The sequence below is a fragment of the Leucoraja erinacea genome, chromosome 32 (genome assembly GCF_028641065.1).
Source record: "Leucoraja erinacea ecotype New England chromosome 32, Leri_hhj_1, whole genome shotgun sequence".
NCBI classification, from domain to species: domain Eukaryota; kingdom Metazoa; phylum Chordata; class Chondrichthyes; order Rajiformes; family Rajidae; genus Leucoraja; species Leucoraja erinaceus.
Genome location: NC_073408.1, coordinates 23,954,056 through 23,974,307, shown reverse-complemented (window position 1 = coordinate 23,974,307; position 20,252 = coordinate 23,954,056). Strand labels below are relative to the sequence as shown.

Sequence of the window (20,252 nt, the reverse complement as noted above, 5' to 3'; positions counted from 1 at the left end):
TCTTTAAAACTGGCATTGCCTCTGCCTTTAATTCTACATTCTCCGAGGATGCTGGATGCCGCGACAATCTCTTGCAACAAGTACAGAAAGGCAGTCAGCTGCAAAAAGATCAAAGAGAGGAAAGAGTATGGAAGGGAAAGGCTTTTCAGAATCATAATCAGATTTTATTTTCCAAGTATGTTTTGCAATATACGAGGAATTTCATTGGCCAGGTCAGTCATACAATTAAAAGCAACAGCACTCAAAAACACATTTTAATACGGACATTCACCAAAGTGACTCCTACACATTCCTCACTGTGATGGAAGGCGAAATAAAGTTCAAGTCCCTTCCTTTTGTTCTTCCTCGGTCGGGGGCCTCAAGCCCCCCGTTCAAACTCCGTTCAATGGTGAACTCCTCTTGGTCTCCAGGCCTATAGTGCTGCACAAATCACTGCACCACATGCATCTATTTATTCATTTTTCACATGGTTCATATGCAGCTGGATATTAACTTGCTGACATGGAAAGAGATGCAGTGAGCATTCAATAGTTCAGACTTCTGTGCGAATTAAGGGGCTGCTTGATGGGCTGAGGGTAATCGAGATTGGCTGATTGTCATTCTTTTGGAAGAACTGATGGAAGTTCTTATGGAAAAGCTGATGAATTGACTACGGGATGAGCTGGTGGGCTCGAGGATTGCTGGATGAGTGTTCTAGAAATATAGAAAATAGGTGCAGGAGGAGGCCATTTGGCACTTCGAGCCAACACCGCCATTCATTGTGATCATGGCTGATCAGCCCCAATCGATAACCCATGCCTGCCTTCTCCCCATATCCCTTGATTCCACTAGCCCCTAGAGATCTATCTAACTCTCTCTTAAATCCACCCAGTGATTTGGCCTCCACTGCCCTCTGTGGCAGGGAATTCCACAAATTCACAACTCTCTGGGTGAAAAAGTTTTTTCTCACCTCAGTCTTAAATGGCCTCCCCTTTGTTCTAAGACTGTGGCCCCTGGTTCTGGACTCGCCCAACATTGGGAACATTTTTCCTGTATCTAGCTTGTTCAGTCCTTTTATTCATTTAGATGTTTCTATAAGATCCCCTTGCATCTAACAAGAGTGTTTTATTGTCATGTAGAACAATTTCCTGCATCTAGCTTGTCCCAGATAGAACAATTAAATTCTTACTTTCAGCAGCACAACAGAATCTGTAAACATAGTACACTGTAAACAATATGATAAGATCCCCCCTCATCCTTCTAAACTCCAGTGAATACAAGCCTAGTCTTTTAAATCTTTCCTCATATGACAGTTCTGTTAGGTTATTTGATGGTTAGGACAGGTTTAGAGGGGTATGGGCCAAATGCAGGCATGTGGGACTAGTGTAGATGGGACATGTTGGCCAGCGTGGGCAAGTTGAGCTGAAGGGCCTGCTTCTACGCTGTGAGACTCTATGACTAGGTGATCTGTTGAGGCTGGTGGTATGCCATGAGGAACAATGGGCATGGACCTTTGTAAACCACCACCTGGTTGAGTCTCCTTGAGTCACCATCGGCATTGATAACATCAGTCAGGGGTTGATGATCTGCAAAAAACAAGTTGGTCTCATTCTTGTTCTCTCATGCGATACAGGCAGCAGCTCTGAACTGCCTGTGTTTGCCCTCTTGGCTGTCTTGTCAAATTACGCTGGAGATTAGAGTCACCCCTGAAACAAACAGTGCCTTGTGATCCACAGGGGAAAAATAAAATCTAAATGCAAAACAATGGATGGTTTAAATCAAAGAAAATGATACAAAGAGGCCATTAGAGCAATACCGATCTAGGAAACTGAGAGCAGATTTTACAATGCATTTAAACCTCTCCCATTTTTTATGAGATGCATTCCTGGAATATGTAGGAAGTTTATTGTAACCTAGTGCCCTACTGGATTAAGGGCGGCATGGTGGTGCAGCAGTAAAGTTGCTGCCTTACAGTGCGTGCTGTCTGTACTGAGTTCGTACATTCTCCCCGTGACTGAATGGGTGTTCTCCGAGATCTTCGGTTTCCTCCCACACTCCAAAGACATACAGGTTTGTAGGCTTGGTATATGAGTAAATTGTCCCTAGTGTGTGTAGGATGGTGTTAGTGTGCGGGGATCGCTGGTCAATGCGGACGCGGTGGGCCAAAGGGCCTGTTTCCGTGCTGTGTCTCTGTAAGAAATAGAAGCAAGGATAAGCCATCTAAGTTCACACCACCATCAGTAAGATTATTGTTGATCCTGCAACTCAACACCTTATTCCCACATTCTCTCCATTATCCTTCATCCTTTTTGTATTTGAAAAAAAATATCTCTCCTTTCAAGGGCTCGACTTCCACCATCTCACGCAATAAAGAATTCCAAGATTCCCAGCCCTTGAGTGAAGAAACTGCTCCTTGTCTCATTACTAAATATCATGACCCATATTCTGAGACTTTGGCCCTCGTTCTAGATCACCAGACCAGCCGCAATCTCCACCCACGAGTCCAATCTAAACAGAGATAGACACAAAATGCTGGAGTAACTCAGTGGGTCAGGCAGCATCTCTGGAGAAAAGGAATAGGTGACGTTGTAGGTCGGAAGCCTTCTTCAGACTGCGTTCTGACACTTCTTCTTCTTCTTATTGCGTATGGCGTGCACAGCCTAAAGTTGTAGGACAACTTGTTCTATTTGATCTTATTTGACTGTGCACACCGGGTTGATTGCATTTGTCGAAACAGGGCGGACCACGTGAAGGTTGCAATCTCCCACCCCGCGTTCTGACACCAAAGAGCAAAATGTCCAACGTAGATACAATAATAAATATATCGCCATTTGCATTAGTTTTGTGCAGTTAACAAATCACAATTTCACACAATGTACATAAGACGGCAGTTATTTGACAAATACTCTGCAGTTCGGTGCAGGAGATCTTGTCGATGAGTATTCTGGACCCACTGTTGACATCTGAAATTACAGGAGATATCATTTAGGATTAACTAATAAGAAAAAAGATGATCATAACTACATGCCTGAACAATGGATGATATATCACTTAAATGCAATTGTTTTCAGTTGTGTGGAGATCTGTATGTTGAAGATGTATTTTGCCTCTAATATGTCAATTTACCTTAAATGTAGAAGAGCTTATTAAAATCTTCTTACAAAGACCATTAAGTATTTTCTTTCTATCCTCTTTTGGACCCAAGGCATAGCAGAGCTGCCAACTCTCACGAAGAGGAAAGGGAGGGGGAGAGGGAAGGGAGGGAGAGAGGGAAGGGAGGGAGAGAGAGAGAGAGAGAGAGAGAGAGAGAGAGAGAGAGAGAGAGGGAGAGAGAGAGAGAGAGAGAGAGAGAGGGAGAGAGAGAGAGAGAGGGAGAGAGGGAGAGAGAGGGAGAGAGGGAGAGAGGGAGAGAGGGAGAGGGGGAGGGGAGAGCTGCTCTCTCTCTAGAGAGGGAGGGGGGAGAGGGAGAGAGGGAGGCAGGGAGAGAGGGAGAGGGGGGAGAGGGGGGGAGGGAGAGGGGGGGAGAGGGAGTGGAACGATACCACATTATAACGCGCAGCCGTCCCATTCCGACCAAATATTATAGAGCAGAGCTCCTCTCGTATCTTTGATTGCGGCCGCCGCCGCCTAACCCCCCGACCCACCATTGCACCCAAAGATGATAGAGCAGAGTTGTATAATATTTGATTGCACCCTTCTTCACGGCGGGCTTGTGATCTTTGCTTGTGATGTCTCGACAATTCGAGGGATATAATAGGTAACAGCCGCCGCATTCTCGGACACGAATCTGAGCTCGAAAAATCCCGTGGTCACTGGGCCTGATGTGTCCGCGGGCCATATTTTGGAAATAAATCCCTTACAAGAACAAAACCTAAAATGTACAGAAGTGTTAAAATTGTCTTTATTATTATGGTAAGTAAAGATCTATTAAAAATAAGTCTAATAACTTTCTAATGTACCGACAAACCCAGTTTCCCAATGGCTGTTGATGGGAGAACAGAAAATAACATTTTCACGACAGAATATCGACTGAAAATAATAAAAATATTTTCTCACCTTTCTTTTTTATTGGGGAACCTAAAGAATGACAGGTCGGGTCGTTTAGATTTACGATTAGAATACTTGATAGCAGAGCAGTGAGATGAAATTTAGATAAGGACGCCATGACAGTGTGGGGGAAGCCCAATAAATGCCTCGAAAAATGGCGTCGACGATCACACACGTCATACTACGCGTTTTTCGAGGAGTGGTCTATCTTGCTCCTCTAGGATCTCACATCAAGAAGGGTCTCGACCCGGAACGTCACCCATTACTTTGCACCAGTGATGCTGCCTGTCCCGCTGAGTTACTCCTGTACTTTGTGCCTATCTTCAGCGTAAACCAGCATCGGCAGCTTCTTCCTACACATTGATGGGAATGTTTTGTTTAGCTCAGAGACTGTGTAGAGACTATGGCCATTGAGTCTGCGATGACCATCCCTCACCCATAAAGTAGTATAGTCCAACATAATTGGGGCAATTCACGGCAGTAAATTAACCTACAAACCTGTACGTCTTTGAATTGTGGGAGGACACCCATGAACATCCGGAGAAATCCCACATGGTCACAGGGAGAACGTACAAACTCCGTACAGACTGCACCAGTAGTCAGGATTGAACCTGGTCTCTGGCGCTGTAATGCAGCAACTCTACTGCTGCACCACTGTGTCACACTAGAAGCTATGAGCTCTTTGATCAATACATTTACAATCATTGTAGAAACTGTCAGAGTTCGGAAAGGAAAGCGTTCTCATTCACTTGGTGAAGCCATAGAGGAGTAGATGAGGCAACTGCTGTTGTTACATGGATGGACTTCCAAAGGGCGTTTCATAAGGCAGCACAGGATAGATGTCATCAAGATCAAAGGGCAAGAATAAACATTTAGCTCAGTCTTATTAACAGCAGTGGTTTAGTTTTTAAACTGGAGGGAAGTCAACAGTGACGCGCCCCAGAGGTCAGCGTTGCTTTCAGTAAATATTAACACCTTGAACAGGTGTACATATTTACTGAGAAATATGAGAGTGTGGGAGAAAAACAAAGATCTCGGATAAAAACGCATGCAGGTCACGGGGAGAACATACTAACTAAACAGACAGCACCCTTAGTTGGGATTATAGTATATGGCTCAGTTCTTGGCCCTCTCCTCTTTTCTCTCTATTTGCTCCCGCTTGGTTCCATACTTAGGAAACATGGAATTTCATTCCACTTTTATGCAGACGACAGTCAGATTTATGTGCCTCTTAAAAAGAAGGATGAATGCTCTGTCGGACTGTTACTTGAGTGTCTCAACGACATAAAGGCCTGGATGGCTCTGAACTTTTTTTAATTTAATGATAAAAAGACGGAAGAAATGGTTTTTGGTGGCACCACTGGGCCCCCCCCCCCCCCCCCCCCCCCCCTGTAGATCTGGGCTCCCTGGCCCAGTATATCAAATCAAGCATCACAAACCTAGGGGTTAAAGTGGACCCTGAGCTTAAATTTGACAGTCAGATCAAGGCTGTTGTTAAATCAAGCTTTTTCCATTTGAGGCAGCTGGCCAAAATAAAGCCAATTCTGTCAAGGCAGCACTTTCAGACGGTAATCCACGCCTTTGTTACCACTCGGCTGGATTACTGCAATGCACTGTATGTGGGGGTTAGTGGGTCCTCCATCGCCCGTCTCCAGATGGTACAGAATGCAGCTGTACGTCTTTTAACTGGCACACGTAAACATGAGCACATTTCGCACATTTTAGCCTCACTCCACTGGTTGCCTATTCAGTTTAGGATCCATTTTAAAATTCTTTTATTTGCTTTTAAATCCCTAAATGGTCTTGCCCCGCCCTACCTATCTGACTTCTACACCCTTATACACCCGCCCGCTCTCTCAGGTCAGATAATCAGGTGCTCCTGAGTGAGCCTAAAACTAAGCGGAAGCTCAGAGCGGACCGTGCCATTGCTGTGTCGGCACCCAAATTATGGAACGATCTGCCTCTCCACATTAAACAGGCCTCTTCTCTGTTTTTAAATCACTTCTTAAAACCCATCTCTTCTCCGTGGCCTTTGATACCCAGTAAGATGTCGACTTTATTTACTTTATTTACTTGATTTAATTTCTTATTTTTGATTGTTTTGTTGCGTGGTTATTATTTTAACTCATGTTTTATGTCTTTTAATTTATTGTTGTATTTCATATGTAATTTCTGCGCTTTATGTGAGCTGTTATGTTATGTTGTCTGTTTATGATGTCTTGTTTATTCTTCTGTACAGCACTTTGGTCAACATTGGTTGTCTTAAAGTGCTTAACAAATAAAGTTGGATTGGATTGGATATAGTATAGTATATCTTTATTGTCATTTTCCTGAGTACTCACATACCCAGAGGAAACAAAAAAAGTTGCTCAACCAGTGTCCATTCAGTGTGCAGTAAAAAATAAATAGAAATAAAATACATATATCATGAACAAATTTAACACTCTACTAAACATCAACAGGCGTTCCGATCGGCAGCGGCACGACAGTGGCTCTGCTGCAGTGTGTCCAGGTTGGTGGTTGGTGCGCGATACTTTAGCAGGGGGCAAAGTCCATTTATCAGTCTTATAGCCTGCGGGAAGAAGCTGAGGAGCATCCTGCTGGTTTTGCAGCTAATGCTCCTGTACCTCTTCCCAGATGGCAGGATGGAGAATATGTGATGCGATGGGTGGTAGTGGTCTTTGATGATAGAGATGGCTCTGCTGATACATCTCTTCCTGTATAAGTCCAGCAGGAAAGGGAGTGGAGCACCAATAATCCTGCTGGCGGTCTTCACAATCCTGTCTAGTTGGTGCCGTTCATACGCCTTGCAGCTCCCGAACCAGGAAGTGATGCCGTAGGTTAATGTGCTCTCGATTATCCCACTATAAAAAGTTCGTAGGTGTGTAGTGGGGAGACCTGCTTTCCGTAGTCTTCGGAGAGGGTGTTGAACCTAGGTCTCTGGCACTGTAATGCAGCAACTCTACCACTGCGCCTCTAAGTCCAGATGATGTAAAAAGCGATTGCACAATGGACAGTGAGGGGAATGATAGTGGACTACAGAAGGTATATGGACAGGCTAGTGGAATGAGCAGATGGGCGGCAGAAGCTATGTAATGATCTGAAGGGCGCGGTGTCACATTTTGGTAGTCTAATGTGTGCAGGTGCTAAAAACAATGTGCAGTTTTATAACGGATGTAGCAATAAAGGTAACTGTGTTGATGTGTGCATAGTTTATGAAAAGTGGCACGGCAGGATGAAAAAGTAATTGAAAACATGCAAAACCCAGGTTGTTTTTATCAAGAGGCGTATGGAAGAGCTAGGAAGCCATGCCGAACAATGATTAAATACTGCTTTTGGTCACAACGAGAATAATTGAGCTATTGTTCCCAAACCTTCAGGCAGGGGGTGAAAGTTTGGAGACGAGATTCACCAAAATAATTCCAAGGGTTTTGGATAGGCACATGGAAATGCAGGTTATGGAGGGATATGGTTCAGCTGCATGCAGTGGGGTTTAGTTTAACTTGGCATTGTGTTCTGCATGGATATTGTGGGCCGAAGGGGCTGTTGCTGTGTTGTATTGTTCTGTGCTCACGGGCTTTAGATGTATGGATAGACTGGAGAAACAGGGTGCTTGGTTTTCTGGAGAAACAGCATAGAAACCAACCTTTCTGCCCACCGAAGGTAGACAAAAGTGCTGGAGAAACTCAGCGGGTGCAGAGGCAACTATGCAGCGAAGGAAATAGGCAACGTTTCGGGCCGAAACCCTTCTTCAGACTGATCTTTCAGAGGGAGGAGGAGAAAAACCTCTTCAAAGTAGGCATACCTTGAGGAGATTTCGTAGTGGAGTAGATAAAGTGTTTAAGAAGGAACTGCAGATGCAGGAAAATCAAAGGCATGGTGTCCACCGAGTCCACGCTGACTCACACCAGTTCATAGAAACATGGAAAATAGGTGCAGGAGTAAGCCATTTGGCCCTTCGAGCCTGCACCGTCATTCAATATGATCATTGCTGATCATCCAACTCAGTATCCTGTACCTGCCTTCTCTTCATACCTGATCCCTTTAGCCACAAGGGCCACATCTAACTCCCTCTTAAATATAGCCAATGAACTGGCCTCAAATACCTTCTGTGGCAGAGAATTCCACAGATTCACCACGCTCTGTGTGAAAAATGTTTTTCTCATCTCGGTCCTAAAATACTTCCCCCTTATCCTTAAACTGTGACCCCTTGTTCTTCACTTCCCTGACATCGGGAACAATCTTCCTGCATCTAGCCTGTCCAACCCCTTAAGAATTTTGTAAGTTTCTATAAGATCCCCCCTCAATCTTCTAAATTCCAGCGAGTACAAGCCGAGCCTATCCAGTCTTTCTTCATGTGAAAGTCCTGCCATCCCAGGAATCAGTCTGGTGAACCTTCTCTATGGCAAGAATGTCTTTCCTCAGATTAGGATACCAAAACTGTACACAATACTCCAGGTGTGGGCTCTGTACAACTGCAGTAGAACCTCCCTGCTCCTATACTCAAATCCTTTTGCTATGAATACTAACATACCATTCGCTTTCTTCACTGCCTGCTGCACCTGCATGCCTACTTTCAATGACTGGTGTACCATGACACCCAGGTCTCGTTGCATCTCTCCTTTGCCTAATCGGCCACCATACAGATAAATAGTCTACTTTCCTGTTCTTGCCACCAAAGTGGATAACCTCACATTTATCCACATTATACTGCACACTAGTTCACACTAGTTCTATTCTATCCCACTTTCTCATTCACTTCAGGAGCAATGTCACAGAGAGCCAAATAACCTACAAAACCGCACATCCTTGGTGTGTGGAAGGAAACTGGAGCACCCGGAGGAAACCCACGCGGTCACCAGGGGAACATACAAACTCCACACTGATGAGGATGGAATCCCTGCCTCTAGGTGCCGTGAGTACCTCTGGTACCAGCTGCACCATTGTTGCCGCCCTGGAATGAAGAAATGTGAAGGGACCAGATGTTTAAAAACATGAAGAAAACAGACAGAATAGATAGAGAAAAACTGTTCCTACTGGTCCAGGGGACAAGAACCAGGCATCAGAAGGAGGTGGTTGGCATGAGAACAGGTGACACAAGATGCCAAAGACATACAGGTTTGTAGGTTGATTGGCTTAGTTAAAAATTGTAAATTGTACCTAGTGTGTAGGATAGTGCTAGTGTACGGGGATTGCTGGTCGGTGTGGACTAGTGGGCCGAAGGGCCTGTTTCATGTTGTATGTTCAAGTCTTATAAAACCCTGGTTTACACAGAGAGTGGTTGTTGTCTGGGATGCACTGCAAGGAACAGTAATGGAGGTGGATTCAAGTGTAGCGTACAAGAAGGAACTGGAGAAATATACGAGCGGAAAGAATCTGACGAAGGGTCTCGACCCGAATCGTCACCATTGCTTCTATCCAAAGATGCTGCCTGTCCCGCCGAGTCACTCCAGCTTTTTGTGTCTAAATGCGGAAAGAAATGTCAGGGCTTTGGGAAAGGCTGAGGGGATGCTTGTGACTTTTGCAAAACAAAGAGGTCTAGACTCCTCTTGTACAGAGCACATAGACGCAGCCAATGGAATGGCTTCCCTCTGTGCTATAGCCATCTGCATTTCTGTGCTTTTCTTGAACAAGAAGATGGACGAGACCCTTCTCCATAATGTTTGGGACAAAGACCCATCATTTATTTATTGATCTGTCGTTTCACACCTTTACCCCATCTTATCTCTAGACTCCCTCTCCCCTGACTCAGTCTGAAGAAGGGTCTCGACCCGAAATGTCACCCATTCCTTCTGTCCAGAGATACTGCCTGTCCCGCTGAGTTACTCCAGTCTATCTTCAGTTTAAACCAGCTCCTGCAGTTCCTTCCTACAGTTTTCTAACAAGATCCTTATCCTTTCCCAGGGGGAGGCAGCCACGATGAAGCAGTGACGAGAGATCCATGTGATTCCTGCGAGCAGCTTGCTGAGCGACAACCATGAATTGGAAATCAGGTGAGCAGAGATGAGCACATGCCACCGGGTGCCACCGCGATCGGTCTTTGCTCCCCCTCGATTAACAATCCCTGTCAACGTCCAGGAGAATAAGTGTGATATTTTCAAGTTTACTGATGACAGGAAAGCAAGTGGAATATGAGGATATCGAGCAGCTTCAGGCCTGCTGAGTCTTAGAAATAACCATTAACTCTCAGTCCCATTCTCCCACCTTATCCCTATAAACCTTGGCAACCCTTACTAATCAAGAATCTTGCAATCTCCACCATTAAAATACCTCATGACTTGGCCTCCACACCCTTCTGTGGCAATGAATTCCACAAACTCACCACCCGCTGACTAAAGAAAGTCCTCCTCATCTCTTTCCTAAAGCAACCTTCTTTAATTCTGAGTCTACGACCTCTAGTCCTAGACTCTCCCACCAGTGGAAACATCCTCTCCACATCCACTCTATCCAAGCCTTTCACTATTCTGAATGTTTCAAAGACATCCCACCTCATCCTTCTAAACTCCAGCGAGTCCAGGCCCAGTGCCAACAAACGCTCATCATTGCTTACGATACGAATTTGAATAAGAAAAATAAATTAGATAGTAAAGGATAGAAAAGCGTGAGATATATAGTGTGTGAAGAAAGAGAAGAAAGACGAATGAGTGAAGAAAGTTGAGAAAAAGAAAATAGAAAAAAGAGAATAAGACATTTAAAAAAAAAAAAAAGGTTAAGGAGATCATTGTTTATAATCTTGACCAACCCTCGTCCAGTCCTGAAACAGTTAGTTTTTACAATTGTGTTGCACCATATGATTCCAAAAAGACGACAAATGGAGACCAACTCATTATGAATTGGTCTGATTTATCCATTAGGAGGAATCGCATTTCCTCAAGATGTGCGGTGTCCAACATACTTGCAATCCACATTTTAAGCGTTGGATCTGGGATTAAGCTTAACCGACTCATTCCTGGGATCATTCTTGTAAACCTCCACCGGACCTTCTCCAGAGCCAGCACATTCTTCCTCCGATATGGTGCTCAAAATTGCTCACAATACACCAAATGCGGCCTGACCAGCAACTTGTAGAGCCTCAGCATTACATCCCTGTAGTGAGAGTTCAACCATGTTTAATCACTTGGTACACAGCTGGGGGAACATTTTTACGTTGAGTCAAAGGTTGGTGGCAGATTAGCTTGTATCCAGGGTGTAATGTTAGGATAAATGCAGAGAACCTCGTTGAGGGCAATGAGTTGAAAAAATGTCAGCGTGGAGCATTCAGTTACAAAGCTTCCTTCCTGCTATAAACCATGCCTCTATCTCACTTCCGTCCTTTCCTTTGAACCTTTCGTCGGGAGTAATGCAACAGGAAAACAAGCGGTGAGGTGCTGTCCCAAATCTCAGGGGCAGAAGACACACATTTACTTTAGAGATACAGCATGGAAACAGGCCCTTTGACCAACTGCGTCTGCACCAACCAGCGATCCCCGCACATTAACACTAGATGCAGTGACAGATATTGATATCGTTTCAAGGACCCCTCCTTTCAGTCACTATGATTGAAGACAGGGGTTTAGGATATAATCAATACGCATTCACGAGCTCTCCACGAGACATTCAATGCCGTCGAAAGATAAATCTTCCAAAACGCAGTCTCTTAATTAACAGTTTCTTTATTGCAGTAGTAAAAATAGTAAGGTATTCATCCAAACTTCTTCTTGTTTAAGTACATTATGTTCTTACTCGTAGTCAAACTCACATGGCGGAAAACTTTGACCTCTCCCAGTTGCTTCTTCAAACTAAACTAGAACTATTGGGGCTTCAACGCGAGAATCCCATCCGCAAACAGGCTTCTGACTACGTATAAATCCCACCCACATAATTACGGGCAGATAAAATTTAAAGGTAACTGGTTTTAGTTATAACATACTGAGTTAAGCTAAATGGCTACTACATACCGGCCCCTAATTGTTCCGAGTATATAACGAGGCAATTACTAATAGACATTAAAAAAGGGGCTATAAAAGCTTAACATATATCAAAAAACAAAAAGTAAAATGCATTATATATCTGCATTCAGACTTCTTTAGCGATTCTTCCATCTTCACTTTTGCCTTCGAGAAGCGAGCACAACTTGGTTATTGGTCTTATTAAAACATCGTTCCTGGTCTGAAGTAATACATTACGCACCAAACCCTTAACCCTCAGGCATAATCTCCAGTATATAGTCCAAAACACAAAAGTCCAAAGTTTTGACAGCATGAAACTTCTTCCTCCATGTCTGATCAATTCATGGATATGTCAGAATAATAGATATAGATATGCCATTTATTGTCACTATACATGTACAGTGAAACTGAAAGCTGCTCGTACTCAGTGCATACATACAATTTTACACAAAAAACAAGAAACAGAAAACAAAACAGAAGGGAGATGGGGGGGGGAATAGGTGCACAAATTCTACGGCGCTACATACATATATACATATATACAGATGGAAGTCCGTGTTGGGCGGTGTAGTCAGTGAATGTGTGGATTTGAATTCATGGTAGATATAATTCTCGGGAAGCAGCTATTCCTGAGTCTGTTTGTCCTGGATTTGATGCACCTATAGCGCCTTCCAGAGGGCAGCAGGTCGAACAGTCCAAACGCAGGATGGGAGCTGTCTTTGGTGATCTTCTTTGCCCTGCTAAGGCAGCGGGAGGTGTAGATGTCCATCAGGGAGGGGAGAGGGCAGCCAATGATCCTCTGCGCTGTCCTGGTTACCCTCTGAAGCCTCTCCCTGTCTGCCATGGTGCAGCTGCCATACCATGCTGTAATGCAGTATGTCAGCAGGCTCTCGATGGACGAGCGGTAGAAGGTCAGCAGCAGGCAGTCCAGGTTGTGCTTCCTGAGGACCCTCAGGAAGTGCAGCCGCTGCTGAGCCTTCTTGATGACCGCTGTCGTGTTGTCCGTCCAGGAGATGTCAGCCGCGATATGGACGCCGAGAAACCGGAAGGTGTTGACCCTCTCCACACACTCGCCGTTGATGTGTAGGGGGTCTAAGTCGGTGCTGTGCCTCCTGAAGTCGACAATGAGCTCTTTTGTTTTCCTGGTGTTCAGAGCCAGATTGTTTTCTGAGCACCAGGTTGTCAACTTCAGGACTTCCTCTCTGTAGGCTGCCTCGTCTCCCTTTGAAATAAGTCCGACCACAGTAGTGTCGTCAGCAAATTTGACGATGCGGTTGTTGTTGTGGGCCGGACTACAGTCGTAGGTGTAGAGACAGTATAAGAGGGGGCTTAGCACACAGCCCTGTGGGGAACCGGTACTCAACCTGCGAGTGGAGGAGAGGTGGGGGCCAAGTCTCACAGTCTGGGGCCGGTTTGTGAGGAAATCCTTAATCCAGGCACATGTGACAGTGGGGAGGCCGAGAGTGACCAGTTTACCAATGAGGATGTCCGGGATGATTGTGTTAAAGGCTGAATTAAAATCCACAAAGAGCATCCGGACGTAGCTCTGCCCCTGCTCCAGATGGCTCAGCACAGAGTGGAGAGCTACGGTGATGGCGTCTTCTGTGGATCTGTTTTGGCGATAAGCGAATTGGTGGGGGTCGAAGTCTGGTGGTAGATAGTCCTTGATGTGCTGGAGGACCAATCTCTCGAAGCACTTCGTGATTACCGGAGTGAGGGCAACAGGACGGTAGTCATTAAGGCTGGTGATGGGAGACTTCTTCGGCACAGGGACGATTGTGGCTGATTTTAGGCAGGACGGAATAACTGCCTGGGCCAGGGAGAGATTGAAAATTCTGGTGAAGATGGCAGTGAGCTGGTGGGCGCACGCTTTGAGCACCTTACCAGGGACTCCATCTGGGCCGGTAGCCTTCTTGGGGTTCACTGCCAGGAGCACCCGTCTGACATCGTGTTCCCCGACAGTGAGTGGGGTAGTACAGGAGCCAGGTGAGGGTGGGAACAGGGCTGTAGCAGGTGAGTGCTGCTGTTGTGATGTCTCAAAGCGGGAGAAGAAGCAATTTAGCTTTTCTGCCAGCGGCGCACTCAGGTCTTCTGACTTTGTGGCACAGCCTCTGTAGTTGGTAATGTCTTGTATGCCCCGCCATACCTCCCGTGTATTATTGCTGGACAAGTGGGACTCTATGCTCCTCTTGTGATCCGCCTTGGCCTTTTTAATACCACTTTTCAGGTCGGCTCGAGCAGCCCTGTACAGAGCTCTGTCACCTGACCTGAAGGCAGCATCGCGGGCTCTGAGGAGTGTGCGGACCTGACTGGACATCCAGGGTTTCTGGTTTGGGAAAACCCGTATGTTTTAATGTTGATATGTGAAAATCCTTCGAGAGAATAATAGGATGTTTAGCCTCTTCAGGCATTGCCAATCTATTTAGACGACCACCCACTCTCAGAAGTCCTTCCTCCAATATCGGATCCAGCTTGTACAACGGACTGTCTCTTTTGACAGTACTCTAGCTTCTAACATCGATATTTCTTCTTTGTATCCCTGTCTTTGACAGAAAGAGATAATCGCGTTTTCTGCTTTGAGGAGACGATCAAGATGTAAACCCTGTTCATCGTACGATGCCCAAAAAACTTGCATCTTCTTTTCAACCTTTTCCTTCAGTATTTCAGGATCTTCTTCAAAGATACCTTCAGCAATCTCTTCAATCTCTTTCCTTTTTCGAGCAAACAGCAATAGCCTTGTTCTTAGTTTAAGAAACCAAGCTACCACAGTCACCAACTTATTCCATGATGCAAAGTGGGTAATTAAATCATTTGTTGTGTTTGATGAATCTTTAGCAATAACGTTCACTGTGATGTTTTGTTTAATTTCCGGATCAATAGCAGAGATTTCAAATCCCAGCTCGAGCTTTGGCCATTCTCTGTCTGGCCTACAGAGAAACTCTGGTCCATTGACCCATCTTTTATTGCTTAAGAAGCGGTCTGCTGTTAGTCCTCTAGAAGCTTCATCCGCATTATTTTCCTTTGTGTTAACATATTTCCATTGTGAAACATTAGTAGCTCCCAATACAAAAGAGATTCTGGTTGCTACAAATGTCAAGAAATGTTTGTTCCCATTGTTGAAGTATTTAAGCACTGTTGTACTATCAGTCCAAAAGATAGATTCTTCCAGTTGAAGCTGTAGTTCTATTTGCAGCGTTATGTCAACTTTAACAGCTAAAACTGCGGCAGTAAGTTCCATTCTGGGAATTGCCGTTTGCTTCAATGGTGCCACTCTGGCCTTTCCCATTAAGAATGCAACATGTACTTCTTTGTTATAATTTTCTAGTCTTAGATATGAAACAGTACCATAGCCACTTTCACTGGCATCTGAGAAATGATGCAGCTGTACACTTCTGATCTTACAAAAGCTTGTATGCTTCATGCACCGGCCCACTTTCAATTCTGAGATCTTGTTTATCTCCAACCTCTTTACCGAGGCTGAATTGTTGCCCCAGATTAGACCCTACTGTCTTTGCATGCTCGTCTGATTCCATTAGTTCCTTCTGGAATTCATATATGTGCACCATCTTCATCCATAACTTGTTTTTGATGTTCAAGAGGAGGCTGTTCTCCTGGCACCAGAGTGCTAGATCAGCCACCTCCTCCCGGTAGGCCCTCTCATCATTGTCTGAGATCAGGCCCACCACCACAGTGTCATCAGCAAACTTAATTATTGAATTGGAGCTGAACCTAGCCACACAGTCATGTGTGTACAGGGAGTACAATAGGGGGCTGAGGACGCAACCATGGGGCGATCCTGTGCTCAGGGTGAGGGACTTCGATGTATTCCCTCCCATCTTGACTACCTGGGGCCTGGCGGTGAGAAAGTCCAGGACCCAGGCACACAGGGAGGTGTTGAGCCCCAATTCCAGTAGCTTCCCGGCCAGTCTGGTGGGGACTATCGTGTTGAAGGCTGAACTGTAGTCTATGAACAGCATCCTCACGTAGCCCCCCTCTGGCTGTCCAGATGGGAGAGAGCGGTGTGCAAGACCTGGGAGACCGCATCGTCCGTGACACCTGTTCGGACGGTATGCAAACTAAAAACGGGTCCATGTTCGAGGGAGGAAGGCGCAGATGTGATTCTTCACCAGCGTCTCAAAGCATTTCATGACTACCGAGGTAAGGGCCACCGGACGGTAGTCATTCAGACAGGCTGGGGAGGCATTTTTTGGTACCGGTACAATGATGGATTTTTTGAAGCAGGCAGGGACCACGGACTTGTCCAGGGAGAGCTTGAATAATGTAGTGAGCACTGGAGCTGGAGCTAGCTGCGTAGCACAGGACTTGAGTACTCGCCCCCAGAGATGCCATCGGGGCCTGCAGCATTTCTTGTGTTCACCCGTGTCAGTGCCCTCCTCACGTCGTGCTCGGACAGCGAGAATGTGTGCACATTCCTCCCTTCAGCTTCGGTAGCCAGCCCGCTGTCGGTATTGTCGATAGTCGGCAGACCTGGAGTGGTGTTGCCCCTCTCGAAACGAGCGTAGAAGGAGTTCAGGTCGTCAGCTAGGGAGGTGCCGGCACATGCGGATGAGGGAGCGGTGCTTCGGTAGTTGGTTACAATCCGTAGCCCCTGCCACAGGCTTCTGGTGTCCTGCTGCTCCATCTGTAACTCCATCTTGTCCCTGTACCTTCTCTTTGCGTCCTTCACCGCCCTTCGCATTCGGTAGGACTCTGCCTTGTAGACGTCCATGTTTCCTGATGCCAAGCCCGAGTTGTAGGCAGCGGTACGAGCATTCAGGGCCACATGAACAGACCTGTCTACCCAGGGTTTTTGGTTCGGAAAGGTGCTTACCCTTACCGTGGGGACGATGTTGTCGGTTATTGTTGCGATGAAGTCCATGACTGCTTCCGCGAACTCACTGACGTCACTGGAACTTGCTTCGAACATATTCCAGTCGACATCACTCAGTGCATCTTGCAGCATGGCCTCTGACTGGTCGGACCACCGCTTTACGTCCCTCGTCTCTACCGCTTCCCGAACTATCCTCTGTTTACACTCCGGCAACAGCCAAAATAGCTTCGTGGTCAGATTTTCCTAGGGGAGGGAGTGAAACGGCCTTGTAGCCTTTCCTGAACGGTGTGTAGCAGTGGTCCAAAGTTCTCTCCCCCCTGGTGGCACACGTGATGTGTTGGTAGAAGTTCGGCATGACCTTCTTGAGATTTGATTTATTAAAATCTCCAGCCACCACCATAGCCGCTTCCGGGTACTTGTTTTGATGTCGACATAGCACATCATGTAGGGCCGATAGTGCCACGTCGGTGTCCGCCTGCGGTGGAATGTAGACGGCTGTGACGATCACTGAGCCGAACTCCCAGGGAAGGTAGAATGGGCGGCATGAGATAAAAGTGACCAGTTCAGAAAGAATGTATCTTATCTCAACTTCAAACCAAACCACGGCCAGCACCTGGATTCCAGTTTCACTCACTTCTTGGCTCCCTTCCAAAGCTTAGCAGAACTTACTTCTAATACTTCTGTAGACCCTTTATCAGAGTCTGTAATTTTACTTTAAAATACAACGCTTTTGAACTTTCACAGCTTCTCGTTAAGCTGTTCTAATTAAAGCTTTCCGGCTTTCAAATTTACAGCAAAATACAATAGCAGTTCTACTCATGCTCTCAATCAGTGAAGTTTTCAATCTTCAGATAAGTCGATTAACCTACTGGCAGGTAGGCTCTAAACCAATCTCTGAGCCGAGATCTGGCTTCTACAGTTCCTCTTCTACGGAACCAGTTCTTCTGGCAGTAATCTCTCTCCAGAGATTCAGCACAATCTTCTGTCCCTCTTCTATGCGACCAAGCTTCTACCTCCTGGCTGTAAGGTAACTTTCAACTAGATTCCCTGCCACAGAGGGCAGTGGAGGCCAAATCACTGGATGGATTTAATAGAGTTAGATAGAGCTCTAGGGGCTAGTGGAATCAAGAGATATGGGGAGAAGGCAGGCACGGGCTATCGATTGATCAGCCATGATCACAATGAATGGCCGTGCCTGGTTCAAAGGGCCGAATGGCCTCCTCCTGCATCTATTTTCTATGTATCAGTACTATGTACTATGTATTTAGTGACAGATTTTTATATACTTTCAAGGAATCCTCCTTTAAGTCACAATGATTGAAGACGGGTTTAGGAGATAATCGACACGCATTCACAAGCTCGCCACCAAACCTTCAATGGCGTTGAAAGATAAATCTTCCAAAACACAGTCTCTTAATTAATAGTTTCTTTATTGCAATAGTAAAAACAGTAAGATATTCATCCAAACTTCTTCTGGGTTAAGTACATTTTTATCTTACTCGTACCAATAGACAATAGGTGCAGGAGTAGGCCATTTGGCCCTTCGAGCCAGCACCACCATTCAATATGATCATGGCTGATCATCCCCAATCAGTACCCCGTTCCTGCCTTCTCCCCATATCCCCTGACTCCGCTAATTTTAAGAGGCCTATCTAGCTCTAGCTCTATCAAACTCGTGCATGGTGGAAAACTGTGACCTCTCCCCCTTGCCTCTTCAAACTAAACTAAAACAACTAGGGCGTCTGCACAAGTATCCCAGTCGCAAACACGCCCCAGAGTATGTATAATTTCATAATTTCAGGCAGATAAAATTTAAATGTAACTGGTTATAGTTATAACATAATGAGTTAAGCTAAATAGCTACACACTAGGGACAATTTTACAATTATACCAAGCCAATGAACCTACAAACCTGAACATCTTTGTAGTGTGGGCGGAAAGCGTGGAGAAACCGTGGAGAAAACCCATACAGATTGAGGTTGGGCTATGAGGGGAAACACTTGGGAGCTTAAAGTAATAAAATATCCTGGGAATTCTGAGAAGGTTGACCAAAATTTGTCTATGTAAAGGCATTAGTATTGAACATGTAAACTTTTGCATGCCACCCCCTGAAAGGAAATTGCGATGTTACTTTGGGCGGCACAGTGGCACAGCTGGTAACGCCGCTGCCTCACAATTAATTAATGTAGCCGGGTTATAACCATATAATATAACCATATAACAATTACAGCACGGAAACAGGCCATCTCAGCTCTTCTAGCCCGTGCCGAACACTTACTCTCACCTAGTCCCATCTACCTGCACTCAGACCATAACCCTCCATTCCTTTCCCGTCCATATACCTATCCAATTTATTTTTAAATGATAAAATCGAACCTTCCTCCACCAATTCCACTGGAAGCTCATTCCACACCGCTACCACTCTCTGAGTAAAGATGTTCCCCCTAAACTTCTGTTCCTTAATTCTGAAGTCATGTCCTCTTGTTTGAATCTTCCCTACTCTCAATGGGAAAAGCTTATCCACGTTAACTCTGTCTATCCCTCTCATAATTTTAAAGACCTCTATCAAGTCCCCCCTTAACCTTCTGTGCGCTAAAGAATAAAGACCTCTTATTCAACCTTTCTCTGTACCTTAGGTTCTGAAACCCAGGCAACATTCTAGTAAATCTCCTCTGTACTCTCTCTATTTTGTTGACATAAATCAGCAATCCTGCCCGCGGGTGCCATCTGTATAGATGACCATCTGTATAGGATTTGCATGTACTCCCTGTGACCGCTTCTGTTTAAAATTAGAGCACATGGTATTGGGGGTAGAGTGCTGACATGGATAGAAAATTGGTTGGCAGATGGGAAACAAAGAGTAGGGATTAACGGGTCCCTTTCAGAATGGCAGGCGGTGACTAGTGGGGTACCGCAAGGGACCACGGCTATTTACAATATATACTAGACCAAGTGCAGACCCGTTGGGTCTGTTCCCCCAATGTGCGGTTGTTGGGGGGGGGAGGCGGCATGCAGCGTCACACACTAACTTACCCCCCCCCCCTCCCCGCAATCACGCTAATGGAGGGGAGGAGGGGAGAGAGAGAGAGAGAGAGAGAGAAAGGGGGAGAGGGGGTGGGAGGAGAGAGGGAGTGCTGAGAGGGGGGGTAGGATGAGGGGCGGGGGGGAGGTGGGGAGAGCTGGAGGGGGAGGGAGGGTGGGGGGAAGGGGGGTAGGGGGTGTGGAGGGGAGGGGAGTTTAGGGAAGGGCGGTGGGGGGGGGAGGGGGGAGGGGGGGGGGAGGGGGGTAGGGGAGGGGGGGGGGGGGGGGAGGGGGGGAGGGAGAGGGAGGGGGGGGGGGGGGGGGGGAGGGGGGAGAAGAGACGAGAGGAGGGGAGAGTAGAGGAGAGGGGAGGGGGGGGGGGGGGAGGAGAGTGGAGGAGAGGGGAGGAGAGGAGGAGGGAGAGAGGGGAGGGGAGGGGGGGGAGG

At 46.1% G+C, this 20,252-nt stretch overlaps 1 protein-coding gene across 2 annotated transcripts in view; it reads left to right on the top strand.

Annotated features, from left to right (window-relative positions):
- LOC129712455 (CMP-N-acetylneuraminate-beta-galactosamide-alpha-2,3-sialyltransferase 4-like) overlaps window positions 1–20,252 on the top strand; it is a 154,754-nt gene that overhangs the window by 91,586 nt on the left and 42,916 nt on the right. For both annotated transcript variants that reach the window (XM_055660905.1, XM_055660904.1), the window contains one exon: window positions 9,931–10,019. In XM_055660905.1, the coding sequence (XP_055516880.1) occupies window positions 10,004–10,019 (16 nt within the window). In that variant the 5' untranslated portion in view covers window positions 9,931–10,003. The remainder of the gene's footprint in view (window positions 1–9,930; window positions 10,020–20,252) is intronic.